General features: G+C 45.8%; 2 protein-coding genes and 1 long non-coding RNA gene across 3 annotated transcripts; 1 reads left to right on the top strand and 2 right to left on the bottom strand.

Annotated features, from left to right (window-relative positions):
• Nucleotides 1-4,253: 4,253 nt before the first annotated feature.
• Nucleotides 4,254-10,210, bottom strand: eci2 (enoyl-CoA delta isomerase 2; the record flags this gene model as incomplete). Its single annotated transcript, XM_053412518.1, is given in 11 exon segments — nucleotides 4,254-4,635; nucleotides 4,726-4,869; nucleotides 5,551-5,640; nucleotides 6,183-6,303; nucleotides 6,383-6,482; nucleotides 6,652-6,721; nucleotides 6,891-7,082; nucleotides 7,306-7,404; nucleotides 7,978-8,081; nucleotides 8,245-8,306; nucleotides 10,026-10,210. Coding segments are annotated over 11 exon segments (1,194 nt in total). The 5' UTR covers nucleotides 10,082-10,210.
• Nucleotides 10,211-11,944: 1,734 nt separating this feature from the next.
• crygn2 (crystallin, gamma N2) lies at nucleotides 11,945-14,349 on the top strand. Its single transcript, XM_053412519.1, has 5 exons — nucleotides 11,945-12,202; nucleotides 12,705-12,796; nucleotides 13,221-13,377; nucleotides 13,860-14,005; nucleotides 14,154-14,349. The coding sequence occupies exons 1-5, from the start codon at nucleotides 12,182-12,184 to the stop codon at nucleotides 14,287-14,289; spliced, it is 552 nt and encodes a 183-aa protein (XP_053268494.1). The 5' UTR covers nucleotides 11,945-12,181; the 3' UTR covers nucleotides 14,290-14,349.
• Nucleotides 12,397-14,339, bottom strand: LOC128425748 (uncharacterized). Its single transcript, XR_008333171.1, has 2 exons — nucleotides 13,202-14,339; nucleotides 12,397-12,800 (listed from the first exon to the last, which is right to left on the bottom strand). It is a non-coding gene; the product is annotated as an uncharacterized LOC128425748 (long non-coding RNA).
• Nucleotides 14,350-15,111: the final 762 nt, after the last annotated feature.

The raw sequence follows: 15,111 nt of genomic DNA, 5'->3' as shown, positions 1-15,111 counted from the left end.
GAGGCTGGAAACCTTCCTCCACGATGAAGCTTACAGGTCGAGCCGGTCCAGTTCGTCTAGACCTGATCCTAGTTCTGCTGTAGGTCCAGAAGGTCGGGGTCACATGACACGGAGCTATGGAGGGAAACCAGAATTATTCTCCTCCTGTCATCTTTCTCCTCCTCCTCCTCCTCCTCTCTCCCTTTCATCGTCTCCTCTCTTCTCTTCTCTCCCTTCTTCTGCTCTCTTTTCTTCCATCAGTCAAACGTGTCTGTTCGGTCATCACTCGTTACGAACGAATGATTCAGAAAAAGAAAGACAAAGATTTGCCCTACTCCCCATTCTCCTTCTCGTCACCTTCCTTCCTCTCACTCTCTTTGTCTATCTCCTTCTTAAATCTTTTCTTTCACTCCTCATGGAGGAGAAGAGAGGAGATAATAAAAACGAGTGCAGCTCCTCCATCTCTTTCCTGCAAGTCTCCTAAATCAAACTCCACCTGCAGCCAGAGGAAACACTTTATTACTCAGAGAGAGGGAGCACGGGAGGAGAGGAGCAGGAGGAGGAGGAGGAGGAGGAGGGAGGAGGAGGAGGAGGAGGAGGAAGAAAAGAGTTTCTATCTTCAGTCACGAGATGAAAGTGAAACGTGGAAGAACATGGTTCTCCTCACTACACCTTCATTTCTCCTCCTCTCATCTTTCTCCTCCTCTATCCTCCTCTCATCTTTAAGGAGGTGCAGTAACCACTGGTTTCCTCACTACTTCTTCATATACTTCACAAACTTGATTTTTACTCACTTTTCTACTCATGTCATGAAGAGCTGTTCTGAAGACAATGGGTTTGTCTGTCCCTCCCTCCAAGGCCTGATGGGATATGTGGTCCCTCAGAGAGTTGTAGGTCTCCTCTCGACCAGTAGGAGGCGCTCATGAGGAGCAGGCTGCTTGTGATGAAGCTGATTCGACGACCTGTCTGTCCATCTCTGTTTCCATCGTCCTCGCGCTCGAGAGTCACATCAGCTCGTTCCTCATCAGAAACTCTGTTTGAACGGGAAACCCCCGGTCGAGCAGAAGTGGGTTCAGCAAAGTGTGAAGAGTAATTACGACATGAAGAGAAACTCCGGTCCGACGCTTCAAACGAGCTCAAACCAAACTCTCTCTCCGAGTCCACGCTTCTGACGCTGAAGCTGCTCCGACAGATATTCCGGCGCGGTCTGAACGCAGCATTATCTGGTTGTGTGCTTCTTTGAACCTCTTCACCCTGAGCTCCCTGAGGGCCTCTGTACAGTAGTGTGATGTGGATGTTCGGGGGGGAAACGTCCGTACTCGATGAGCGGGGGCCGAGGCGGGAAAACAACATCTCCCCTGTAAGCTGTCCTACATAGAGTCCTGATGAACTTCACTTGAACTCCTCGTGTTGTGTTGTTCTGAGTGACGGACGGTGAAGACACTGGATGTGGATTGAGCTGTAATCTGGTTTAATCTCCAGCTGCACACTGGGGGGCGACCCGGGGGACGTGTGTCTGCTGCCGGGGACATGTCCTCCGATCTCCACTGGAAACTCAAAGATGGACTTTCATACGTTAATATGAAGACAGGAACGAGCCAGGTTTACTGCAGAGTCTGGAGTGAAGGCCTCGCCCCCTGGTGCTGACTCAGTAAAAGTCATAAGCCCTGCCTCCTCCATGTTAGTAGGTGGGAACCTCACCACCATGCATAGGGGGGGGGGCTGATACAATTGTCTCACACTAACCCGACATTAAAATTAGACTCAAAACAGTGTCACAACCATAGACTGTATATATAGAGGTCACAACATGTTTTAGCCTAAATGTTGTGACACAAATCGGGACTAGACGTGGGCTGTGTTACCAGTGTTACCAGTGTTACCAGTGTTACCAGTTTAGCGACCTTTCACCTTCCCTAGCCACAGATCTGGTGACGCTCTTCTCCACATTCACTGATTTGTGAATGATGTCCCGTCGGAGTTCCAATGTTAGATGTGTAATTGTACTACATGGAATACACCTACCGATCTAACAGGCATATCAGCGATGGGATTGGACGGCAGTGTGACATGAGTCCTTGTGAGTGTAGCTGTGTCCGAACTTCCATTCCTCCTCATGCACTGCACAGAGAAGGAGAAGAGCTCTTCACAGGATGAATGGACATAGGGAATGACCTGTATGTATGAACAGAGGAGATTGGGCAAATAGGAAAACATAAATATATATTATGTCCATCAGCTGTTCCACATGAACCTGGGAAGTCCACCGTCTGTAGGGGAACGCGTCACGAGTCCACGTTGGTCAGCTGAGGAGAGGAGCTTCACACAAAGGGTCAATCAGTTATGGTTCAATGATCAAAATTAAAAACAAAAATCTCCCCTTCATCATCCCCACCCACTCTCCCCCCCACAAAATGATCAACAACTGCCAAACTAAATATTCAACCTGCAAGAGAACGGGAAGCCGGTCAGCAGCCAGATGTTTGCAAATGAGACGAATCTACGTAACGTGTTCATTACGCAAACTAGCGACTTTAAGCTACATTTGAGACACAATAGCTTCTTCTGGTGAGATTCTTTAGGCATCATTGTGTGTTCGGTGTGTGCGTGAGAACGTGATCGTGGCTGTGGACACTTGATGACATCACAGGAGCTGGACGCAGCCATGCTGTGTTTTAACTGTTGTTTTATTACGTCTGAAGAATCGATCACTAGCTACTTCGGTTTTGTTGGATTTGGCTGAAACACTCTTTACTCCAGTGTTTTGTGTATTTGTAAAAATGTCATGACAACAAGATGGCAGCGTTCCTACATGAGATATTTTAGCTACATTTTGTGTGTGAGTGTGTTTGAGCGTAAACTATAATAACACACTGTTAAAATGTTCTTCATGAGATGTTTGTGTTCTTCAAGTATCACGTCCGGGAAGCTTCCACACATTGTCCTGCTGGTTCCTCACATGGACTCTGACATGTTACACACATGTTACCAGGAGGCTGCAGGAGAAGATCCAGAACATGTCCAGAGACACTGACTCAGACATTTGTTCTGGAATCCAGAACTGCAGAACAGGTGAGGAACATGTGAGGAGCATGTGAAGAGCATGTTTGAAAGCAGCTTCAGTAACAACAGAAACAATAAACTGTTTCTTGATTGTTCTTCATGTGACAGATGAAGGTTTTATCTGTGGGAAACCTTCGCTCTCTTCCTGTTGAAGCTCTGAGTTGTGGTCACTGTCGTCTGGATCTCATCTCATGCTCGAGGGTCTGAGCTGAGATTTATACGTCAGGGGTTTGTTGGTCTCGAGGGGAAGCTGCAGATCTGGATTCAGACCATAAGAGAAGCTCGGTGACATCCTCATAAATAAATAAAGCTAAAAAGGCCTCTGCTGGACGTCCCAGAGCTCAGGACCATAGTTAAACTTGACAACAATGGGATAAAGTATGGCGGCCTCCGGGGCCACAACTCAGGGAGCTGCAGCCTCCTTCATCCTGTTCAGGGCTCAAAGCAGAGCGAGGTCACAGCGACCGGAAAGGTTTCAAACCAGGAATCAAGAGTTTCTGTCCAAGCTGCTTCAGAGCGACTCCACCCCCCCCCCCCCCACCCGGCCCCCTGATACAGCAGGAACCTGTGAAAGTGTTTTTATTAACATGTGATCTGTTCAGTTTGGTTTGATGTCTGTCACGCTCTAATGTATCTGCTTCCTGATGTCATCATGTGAGGCGTCTCTCAGCTCTCTGATTGGTTCGGAGACACATGTTGTCTCCTCGTCAGACTGATCCTTTAATTCAGAGCCATGTTGACTCCATGTGATGCATGCTGGTCCTACCGCAATGCATGATGGTTACTTCCACTGCAAAACATCACAGGGTGACCTTTAAACATGGCGGAGAGTTTAAGTTAGTTAGGATCTGTCTCTGTGTGTGTGTGTGTGTGTGTGTAGCCTCATGATTTCAGGTGAGTGCTGCCACCTGGTCTTAGCAGTCAAACTGAAGCCAGACTACAGTGTTAATGGTTTATTTCTCACTGATTTGTATCATCTGTGTTTATGCATCTTATGTTTATGTTATGTTGCTAAAACAAGTCTAACTGAGGCTGAGTGAAAAACCCGATAAGATAAATACAACTTGAGCGGTGAAATAATTAGTGATTTTATTGAGTTTGATATGAAGGACGTTTCAGGCACTTTGACAAACTGACATTTTCCTTCGTTCGTTAATATCGAAGCTTTGAATTCAATCGAGATAAAGATAATAAAACAAGTTTCCTCAGGATTCCTCAGGATGCTTTCAACTTCGTCTGAAAACAAACCTGCAGCTGAATTCAAACCTTCTTAGTCATTAGAAATCTTCCAGTGAAAGATAAGGGGATCTACTACCATGTTGTTAGCATGCTAACATTAGCACTGTGCACTGTCCATGGTTGTGAAACTGAAAACTAGATGTTGACCAGAAAAGTCTGAGGATCAACAGGTTCCTCACGTGGAGGCTCACAGCCCCCTCAGAGTTTGGCCTTGGCCTGGAAGAAGCTCATGATGGCGTTGGCGCACTCCTCGGACGTCCAGCGCTCCCGGAGACACGCCACCTCCGCCTCGTTCACCGCGTAGAGACGCTCCTTCTCCATCGAGCGGATCAGCTGCTTCGAAAAGGCCAAAGACTGACAGAGAGAAGTAGGTACATTTTATACTTAAGTTCAAAACCATGGACAGATGATTTAAATGATCATTTATCATCAGTGTGTGTGAACCTGGGGCGGCAGCTTGGCGTAGTTCTTCAGTCTGGTCCACACCTCAGAGTGGAAGCTGCTGTCGGGGAAAACCTCCGTGACCAGGCCGAGGTCACAAGCCTGGGACGAGGTCAACTTCTTATTGAAGAGCAACATCTCACTGGCCTGAGGCAGAGAGAGAGGGGGGGAGAGAGAGAGAGAGAGGGGGAGAGAGAGAGAGAGACACAGAGAGAGAGAGAGAGACACAGAGAGAGAGACAGAGAGAGAGACAGAGACAGAGAGAGAGAGAGAGGGAGCGAGAGAGAGAGAGACAGAGACAGAGAGAGAGAGAGAGAGAGACAGAGAGAGAGAGAGAGAGAGAGAGAGAGAGGGGGGGGAGAGAGAGAGAGAGAGGGGGGGGAGAGAGAGGGACAGAGACAGAGAGAGGAGAGAGAGAGAGAGAGAGAGAGAGAGAGAGAGAGAGAGAGAGGAGAGAGAGAGAGAGAGAGAGGGGGGAGAGAGAGGGACAGAGAGGAGAGAGAGAGAGAGAGAGAGAGAGAGAGAGGGAGAGAGAGGGACAGAGACAGAGAGAGAGAGAGAGAGAGAGAGAGAGAGAGAGAGAGAGAGAGAGAGAGACAGAGAGGGAGAGAGAGAGAGAGACAGAGAGAGAGAGGGAGAGAGAGAGAGAAGATCAGAGAGAGAGAGAGAGAGAGAGAGGGAGAGAGAGAGAGACAGAGAGAGAGGGAGAGAGACAGAGACAGAGACAGAGAGAGAGAAGATCAGAGATCAGTCAAAAATACTTAGAGCTGGGTGAACACCAGGTGTGTGTGTGTGTGTGTGTGTGTGTGTGTGTGTGTGTGTGTGTACCTTGGCAGAGCCCATCATTTTAGGGAAGGTGTAGGAGGAGCAGCCTTCAGCGCTCTGTCCCAGCTGACTGAACGGAGTGTGGAAGGTCGCCTGAAACAGAGAAAGATGCAGATTATCACACGTGTGCTGTGAGAGAGTGTGTGTCTGTGTGTGTGTGTGTAACATCCTCTGAAGATATGTTTTCCTCTGGTTCTTTGGCAGATATCTGGAATGTCGTCTGTTTTTAACTAGTTTCTTTGATCACAACAGTCAAACCTTCTGTAGGTATTTTAGCTTCAGTCGACATTTTGTCTCGTCTCCATTAACAGTCATCTACAGATAAACGTAGATAAATTAAAAGCTGATAGACTTTGTCTCTTTCTCTCTCCACATGGACTGTGGACGACCAAAGCTGCTGATACCGGATTGGTCAAACTGGAAACAGAAACCAGAAGCTTCCTGTCCCTCGTCTACAGATTCAGTTTATTCACAAATCTGTTCATAGAGGTTAAAGAGTGTGTGTGTGTGTGTGTGTGTGTGTGTGTGTGTGTGTGTGTGTGTGTGTGTGTGTGTGTGTGTGTGTGTGTGTGTGTGTGTGTGTGTGTGTGTGTGTGTGTGTGTGTGTGTGTGTGTGTGTGTGTGTGTGTGTGTACCCTCTCTGTAGCATACACCAGGTCGAACAGTCCCAACACAGTGACTGAAACTCCGACAGCCGGTCCGTTCACCGCAGCTACCAGCGGCTTCGGGAAGTCGATGTAGGCCCTCACGTACTTCCTGTCGAGAAGAAGGAAAAGTCAGAATGACAGGAACTGTGAGCTGTTCTCTGATCAGCTGTTGAGCAACGAGTGATCACCTGAGCAGCTCGGCCCCCTGTCCAGCCATCTCCTCCACCCCTCCCCCCTGCAGCTGGAAGTTGTTCAGGTCATTTCCGCTGCAGTAAAAGTCTCCAGCTCCTAAAGTGAAGAGAGAATCAGGAGCATTCAGACCAGAGGTGGCGCTCAAACACACGTCTACATTATAACCATTGTTATAGCTACGGGTTCAGTTTGAAGGATTTAGGGACACGAGTACGACGCCTGAAGATCCCCTAGTGGTGAGGTTACATATTACATGTGTGTGTACCAGTGAAGACCGTCAGGACTGAATCGTCTCCCGCCGCCTGCTCCAGAGCCGCAATGATCTCGTTGTACATCTGAAAGACACGAGACACTTCAACTTGAATCATAACCACGACTGTTTCATGTGTTTTGGCTTCAGGTCCAGTATTTGGTCCAATGATGTCACTGATCATGTGACATGATGATCAATTAGTTTCATAGAAACACACTCACACAAAAACACACTCATAGAAACACACACACCTCAGTCGTGATGGCGTTTTTCTTTGCCGGTCGGTTCAGTCTGATGAATGTGATGTTGTCCTCCGTGGTGACCAGCAGCGTGTTGTACGATGGGCCGCTCCCAGCAGCCTTTGCGGCTTCCTGTGTGCTGCTCAGATTGTCTGCCCCCACCAGGGAACCAATCAGGTCGCAGTACTGCTGCCTGGCTTCATCCTGACAGACAAACATTTACACTACTGTGATTTTACTGTTACTAAAACTACCGATCACAACAGAGTAAGTTAGCTGACCAATCAGAGCAGACTTTATCATGGGGGGTCTTAAACAGACAAGAGTTTGAGACAGAGGCTGAAAAGAGGAGTTGCAGCGATGGACAGTCTGAGGAAAGAGATGAACATTAGAACATGTGAGTTCTCATCAGACTGTGGAGCAGTACCTGTGATATGGAGCCCAGAGACGACCAAGCCTCCCATTTAGCCTTGTTGACAAAGTCCAACATTCCTGGACGTGATGTGTTGCAGGCACCCTGAGTGGCCTGCAGAGGACGCTGAGTGTCAGTAAGTGAATCCAGAAGACGTGACCATACAGATGTTTTCTCCTCCCTACCTTTACTACCTGAGTCTTTTAGAGCTGATATTTAAATATCCTCTTCCCATTCTGAGGTGAAGGTGAGTGTGTGTCTGTGGTTAGAGCCTCCACGCTTTAAAAACTCTTTAATTCTCCATCCAGCTGCTTTTACTTTTTCATTTTGCTCTATTGTCTGTTTAAGATCTTTTTTGTTATTTTACTTTTCTATTTTTTTATATTATTATACATTTAGTGCTGCACTTCCCTCTGTGTTGATGAGTGAGTCCATTTGATATTCACATGGGATCGCTGTAGTTAGTTATGATTATAAAAATCAGGATCTATTGATCTGATCGATTGACTGATTGAAGCTTATGTATTTTTTGTTTCAGTTGTAGAAATGAAAGATGGAGAAATGTTGGTTTCTTCTTCTGTGATCACATCAGTTAATTCAAGTTCATTATATATTATTATTAATATTTGAATCAGCTCAAAACAAACGTGTTGTGAACATGTGACACGTGGAGTGACCACAGCTCACCTGCTTGAACAAAGCGTAGATTTTCAGTTTAACTTGATTTCCTGGATCTTGCTGCAGCGACGACAGTTTGTTCTTCGCCTGCTCAAACTGCTCCACACTCACACCTGCAGAACACAACGCACACACACACAAATATAACATGTGACGCACACACACAGAGACATTCATTAGTAGTGGATTGTATTTTTGTATTATTATTATTGTATTATCTGTGATGTTGTTCCATGAAAGGTTTCTGAAGTGAGAATCAGAAAGTCCGATACTGACCCATCGTGCGAGACGCTGTGGTGTGAAGCTTCAGACTCGGAGCGACCGACAATCTGAACAAACTGAAACACATTTGTAAAAATCACAAATCTGCTTTATTTCTACACATTTAAACAACCAGAAATAAAACATAAAAACAACTCAACTAACAGATAAAAGATTTATCTACATACAAAAAACCATAAAAAACAGAGCAAAGGACCTTCAGAGGTAAATAGATCCACTGAGCACATGTAAATAAAACTAAGATTTAGTTCATCAATCAGTTTAAAGAGAAGGTGCAGTTTCTTGATTAGGGTTGCAAAGGGGCGGACAATTTCCGGTAAATTTTCGGAAACTTTCCATGGGAATATTCAGCTCTTTTGGGAATTTTGAAAAAAAAAAAAAAAAAAAATGTAAATGCTGAGCAATAAAAACATCATTGAAAACTCTATTTTAAAAAGATGTATGGAATGCAGCACACGCTGCACTGTGCATTTCTCCATCACTTGTGCAGATACTTCCCAGCATCCTTCACTCTACAGCAGGGCTACTGAGGCCTGCTGTAGAGTGCAGGACTAGTCAGGTAAGTTTCTATGATATTACTTGGGGAAATATATTAGCATGCTGATTGAGCATTGTTCATCTGTTCATCTAACCTCTATCTATTTGTTTATCCATCAATTGTAAAATATTTTTAAAGAAGATTCCAGTTGGCCAACTATTTATATCTCTAGCATTGCATTAGTGTTTTTTTAAAAAGCTTTTTTCTCATCTTATTCTACAGAACACTTCCACGTGCACTCTCTCATGTGTGGAGATATTTCACCTCAGCCAATGTAGAAGGAAAGGATGTGTACATTTATGAATACTGTGCAAAGACCCATGTTAAGAATGACACAGATGCAGAAGCACATAGTCAAGTGCCCAAGTTTCCTCAGGGCTCAAATCAGCCTATGACAAAACAAAATGTTTATGTTTATCTCTGTATATGACAAGGTAAATACAGTTAGTATAAATTACACACATAATTTCTGTATTTTCCCGTAAATTCCCATGGAAAGTTTCCAACTTTGAATATTCCCGGAATTTTGCAACCCTATTCTTGATCGGTATTTATTTGATTTTAAAATTTGTATCTATTATTAACAACTTTAATTTTTTTAAGCAGCAGATGTTCACAGTTATCTGAGAGGGTAAGGAGTTAACCTTGACCCTAACATTTAGATCACATTAATATTCTATTAATCTATTGATAGTTTTATCAACGCTCGACTGCTTCCTAGTTCATCTATTATTATAACTGCGTGTGCATGTGTGTGTGTGTGTGTGTTTGTTTGTGTGTGTGTGTGTGTGTGTGTACTGATTAAAGTTCTTCAGATTCCATGCTACAGACTCTAAAGATGACGTCAGGCAGCTGGTTAATCTGAAGAATCTGATGATTGGTTATTGATTCCTCTGCGTATGGTTGTATTCAGATTTAATCAGAACATATTGTTTACATATCAAAGTCTTATTCAGATTATTGTCTTAATCTACTATCAGAATGCTGTCTCCATGGAAACACTGAATGTTACGTCAGAGAGAAAGTGGAGCAAAGGTCACAAACTTGTTTTTCTTACTTTTTTTAGTCTGTAAATCATAAATAGACAGATTAACAGAATACTCCAAAGCAGACTTTTCATTCTATGCATCATAAAGTGTTTCTTTAACACGAACACAGGTTGAGGTTCTCTCTGACACAAGCTAACATGCTAACATGCTAACATGCTAGCCTCCACACTCAGCGGTCAGTCACTCACCTTCTGCCGCAGACGAAGCGCCAGGCCGCGGGGCAGTTCAGGAACACACCGGCCATTTATACCCGGAGCTGGAGGTCCCCGCAGTGGAGGGTCCAAAGGGCAGGAGCCGGGCCGGGGAGCAGGAGCCGGGCCGGGGAGCAGGAGCAGGAGGAGGGTTCTTAGCTTCGTCTGAGCCGCGGCGGAGCTAACCGGCTGTTTACACCGCTGCTCCCGCCCACTCTGTGCTCTTCCTCTCCCTCATTGGCTCAACTGGACGTGTCGTCATGCGGTTAATCCAATGAACGAAGGCTTTTCCTAAACACTATATCTTGACCCCGATGAAACCGTCACTAGGTCAAGGAGAGGAGAAGCAGTGAGGAGCTAGGAAAGGAGCTAGGAAAGGAGCTAGGAAAGGAGTTAGGAAATACTTTTACTGTTCAGCTGAATGAGCTTTATGTTACTGAGGATTTTAAAAGATCTTATGAAACAATGTTTTTATGATTAAGCAAATTAAAATGATTAAACTCGCATGCTCAGGTATTTAACTGCTGACCAATGCCTGTCTGTCTGCCTGCCTGCCTGTCTGTCTGTCTGCCTGCCTGTCTGCCTGTCTGTCTGTCTGTCTGCCTGTCTGTCTGCCTGTCTGTCTGCCTGTCTGTCTGCCTGCCTGTCTGCCTGCCTGCCTGCCTGCCTGCCTGCCTGTCTGCCTGCCTGCCTGCCTGCCTGCCTGCCTGCCTGCCTGCCTGCCTGTCTGTCTGCCTGCCTGCCTGCCTGCCTGCCTGCCTGTCTGCCTGCCTGCCTGCCTGCCTGCCTGTCTGCCTGCCTGCCTGCCTGTCTGTCTGTCTGCCTGCCTGCCTGCCTGCCTGTCTGTCTGCCTGTCTGCCTGCCTGCCTGCCTGCCTGCCTGCCTGTCTGTCTGTCTGTCTGCCTGCCTGTCTGCCTGCCTGCCTGCCTGCCTGCCTGCCTGTCTGTCTGTCTGCCTGCCTGTCTGCCTGCCTGCCTGCCTGCCTGCCTGCCTGTCTGTCTGCCTGTTTTTGATACATTGTGTTTTTCATGTAATGTGACCTTGAGTTCTCTGAAAGGCGCCTATAAATAGAATGTATTATTAAAATGATTATGTCCTGGATGTAGACTGGACCCGATCCGTTCACAGCACGGTACCAAGTACTGGTGTGTTGAAGTGGATGCGGGCAGCCACTGGGAACCAGTGAAGGGAGTAGCTGAGTAGTGGGAGTGAACTTAGGTTGAAGATCAAGTTTGATGGTCATCCACTGATGTGGGTTAGGGTTAGGGTTAGTCAGACAGACCGAGACTCCTGCTGCTGCCTGTGTTTCAGACTAGTTGGGTGTCATCAGCGTAGCTGTGGTAGGAAAAGCCCTGTGAGTGAATGAGAGCTGACAAGAGGAGGGGACCCAGGACGGAGCCTTGAGGGACCCCGTGGTGGGAGGACAAGGTTCAGACAAGGTGCTTCTCCAAGTGACCCTGTAGCTGTCATGGAGGTAGGACGAGAGCAGGGAGAGAGCAGAGCCGGAGACACCTCCTGAGGGAGGAAACCAAGATCTGGTTCCACTCTGGTTTCAAACTTGAGCTGCACATTGAACTGTTCTTGTCTCATGTCACCACACAAACTAAATGAATTCAAGTTATTTTCTATTTGTAGCAGCAGAGCTCAAATGTGACTCCATAGAAACAGGCTTTGTGTAATATCACTGACCCTGCAAAGCTATTGAGACACACACACAGACACACACGTACACACAGACACATACACACACAAAGACACATGCACATTCAAACACACACACACACACACACACACACACACACACACACACACACACAAAGACACATGCACATTCAACACGCACACACACTCACACAAAGATACAGGCACACACAAACACAAACACACGTGCAAACAAAAACATACACACACACAAACACACACACAAAGACAAGTGCACACACAAAGCAGATTCAGCAGACACATGAGGATAAAGAGAAAACGTCGACACAGCACAAACCTTTAAATCTCGTCTTTTGTCCTCAGGCTCTGGACCTGGCCCCTCGCTCGCCCCTCGCTCACCCCCTGCTGTATATATTGGGCTGTCCAACTTTCTCTCTGTGACACTGTGTGTGGGCTTGTGTCTCAGGTTGGACGACATCCAGTGAACAAACATGTCGCAGTATTCTGGAAAGGTGAGCATGATGAATCTCACACAGGAAACTGAAACTGAAATACTTTTTTAAAGTTTTCTTTTAAAGAAATATTTTGACTTGTATTATATTTCACAGTATTTCATGGCTCTTGTTCATTTGAAAATGAGTTGAATCTGTAATGAAGTTTGACTGATGCTCCATCTCACGTTTTTAAAACGTTTTTAAAAGATGAATTTAAAATCTTCTCTACAGATAAAACAGACGATGATTTTAAAATGTCTTGATGAATCTGCAGCTCGTGATTTTTTCTCTTATATTTTTTTAAACATGAAGCTGTGTTGTAATCAGGAAAAAGATGAAAGATTCCTTAAATCTTTGTCTGCTCTGAAATCATCTTTTCAACCTGTGACCTATCAGCCGCTCACAGTCCAACATGTCGTCGCCATGATGTCAGGTTACTCAGGGGCGTGTCGGCTCACTGTGACATCACCACTGAGGGCGTGGTTATAATTACAACAGAAAAACGTTGTTTGTTTTTCAGATCACCTTCTACGAGGGGAAGTGCTTCACCGGCAGGAAGCTGGAGGTCAGAGGCGACTGTGATAACTTCCAGGACCGCGGCTTCATGAACAGGTGACTTCAAAAAGAAAGATTTCACTTTTATGTCGTCATGAATGGACATACATTCTCATGATATAACATATGGAGGGGGCGGAGTTAAGTGAGAAACGTGTAGAACGACACGTGTCCTCTGAACGGGCTCTTGTCGTTGGTGGGTGTGTCACAGGTGTGTATAAACAACACTCGGTTAAAAAGACAGTGACACAGTGGATCCTAAAGCTCTGTATGAAGCTCAGAGCTAATTCATCTGAACGTGTTTTAAGGGCAAACACAGAGACTGAAAAGTGTATTTGTCAAACGTACTTTATCACAAAGTTTATGTTTTTCTACATATCAACTTAAAAGCAAACAACTTGATCGTGAAACTCCAGCAGGAAGTGAAGCCTAGCTTAGCTTGGTGTGGAGAAGAAGCATCACCTGACTCTTGTGTTTGCAGGGTGAACTCCATCCGAGTGGAGAGCGGCGCCTGGATCTGCTTCGACCACCCCGACTTTAAGGGCCAGCAGTACATCCTGGAGCACGGAGAGTACCCAGAGTTCCAGAGGTGGAACTCCCACAACGATCACATGGGATCCTGCAAACCCATCGGCATGGTACACGCCTCTGACAGGGCTCCTGCAGTCTTTGTGTCATGTCATGTCATTTAGCCCAAAGCCAGCACGAGTTCTGCATCTTGCCCAAGGGCACTTTGCCGTTGGCTGGAATTCGAGCAGCCGACCTTCTGGTGGGAGGACGAGAGCCTTTAATATGATGTAATCCATCAGGTCCCAGATTCTCCGGAAATAATCCTGCTCCTCAGAGGATGAGAAGAAGATTTAGCTTGTTACTAAATCTTTTCTCTTCAGTCAACTGATCAAAAATCATATTTTTAAATGGTGGATGGAAACATACCTATTTCAATATTAAAATAGAAACAATAAAATGTTTCAAAGGATTTGCTGAAAACAAAATAGGACACATTTCAAGTGACTTTGCGTCAGAAGGTTTTCTAACCAGAGCAATGTCCGGTATCAGAGAGCATTCAGGCCGTGTCTCACTTCCTGTCTCACTTCCTGTCCCCCCCCCCCCCCCTCAGCACGGAGAGCACTATCGCATCGAGCTGTTCGACGGCTGTAACTTCTCCGGTCAGTGCGTGGAGATCTGTGACGACTGCCCCTTCCTGCAGAGCCGCGGCCTCGCCAAGAGCTGCATCAACTCCATCAAGGTCTACGGAGACGGAGCGTGAGTTCAGCACTGTGTGTGTGTCCGTGTGTGTGTCTGTGTGTGTGTCTGTGTGTGTGTCTGTGTGTGTGAACAACGCTGGACTCCGCTACAATAAGCAGAGTCATCCATCACTTCTTCATATTGCTGTTGTCTTCTCCGTCTGCAGCTGGGTGATGTACGAGGAGCCCAACTTCCGTGGGCGGATGTACATCGTGGAGCGCGGCGACTACAACAGCCACAACGAGTGGGAGGCGCAGAACGCCAACGTCCAATCCCTCCGCAGGGTGGTCAACTACTTCTAAGCCCCGCCCCCTGAGAGCAGCCACTGGCATCCTGTACAAAAATAAACCAGACTGACAAAGAAAAGAGATTTTTTATCAAACACGGTTTCACTCTGGTTTTATGTCCCACTGATGATTTACACTGGGTAGGAACTGGGTATACACTGGGTAGAAACTGGGTAATAACTGGATATATACTGGATATTAACTGGGTATTAACTGAGTATTAGCTGGGTATATACTGGGTATGAACTGGGTACAAACTGGGTATTAACTGGGTATAAACTGGATATGAACTGGGTATTAACTGAGTATTAGCTGGGTATATACTGGGTATAAACTGGGTATATACTGGGTATTAACTGGGTATGAACTGGGTATAAACTGGGTATTAACTGGGTATTAACTGAGTATTAGCTGGGTATATACTGGGTATTAACTGGGTATGGACTGGATATAAACTGGGTAATAACTGGATATTAACTGGGTATATACTGGATATTAACTGGGTATAAACTGGATATTAACTGGGTACAAACTGGGTATGAACTGGGCATTAACTGGGTATACACTGGGTATGAACTGGGTATGAACTGGGTATGAACTGGGTATAAACTGGGTATTAACTGGGTATTAACTGAGTATTACCTCGGTATGTACTGGGTATTAACTGGGTATGGATTGGATATAAACTGGGTAATAACTGGATATTAACTGGGTATATACTGGATATTAACTGGGTATAAACTGGATATTAACTGGGTACAAACTGGGTATGAACTGGGTATGAACTGGGCATTAACTGGGTATACACTGGGTATGAACTGGGTATGAACTGGGCAT

The sequence above is a fragment of the Pleuronectes platessa genome, chromosome 20 (genome assembly GCF_947347685.1).
Source record: "Pleuronectes platessa chromosome 20, fPlePla1.1, whole genome shotgun sequence".
NCBI lineage: Eukaryota > Metazoa > Chordata > Actinopteri > Pleuronectiformes > Pleuronectidae > Pleuronectes > Pleuronectes platessa.
The sequence above is the reverse complement of the archived record's forward strand: the minus strand, read 5'-3'. Positions and strand labels throughout refer to the sequence as shown.

Excerpts from the sequence above, each read along its gene's own strand:
- crygn2 (XM_053412519.1), top strand. The coding sequence starts at position 12,182 with ATGTCGCAGTATTCTGGAAAG. Across the intron at positions 12,797-13,220 it reads GACCGCGGCTTCATGAACAG|GGTGAACTCCATCCGAGTGG; the intron begins GTGACTTCAAAA and ends TTGTGTTTGCAG. Across the intron at positions 14,006-14,153 it reads AAGGTCTACGGAGACGGAGC|CTGGGTGATGTACGAGGAGC; the intron begins GTGAGTTCAGCA and ends CTCCGTCTGCAG.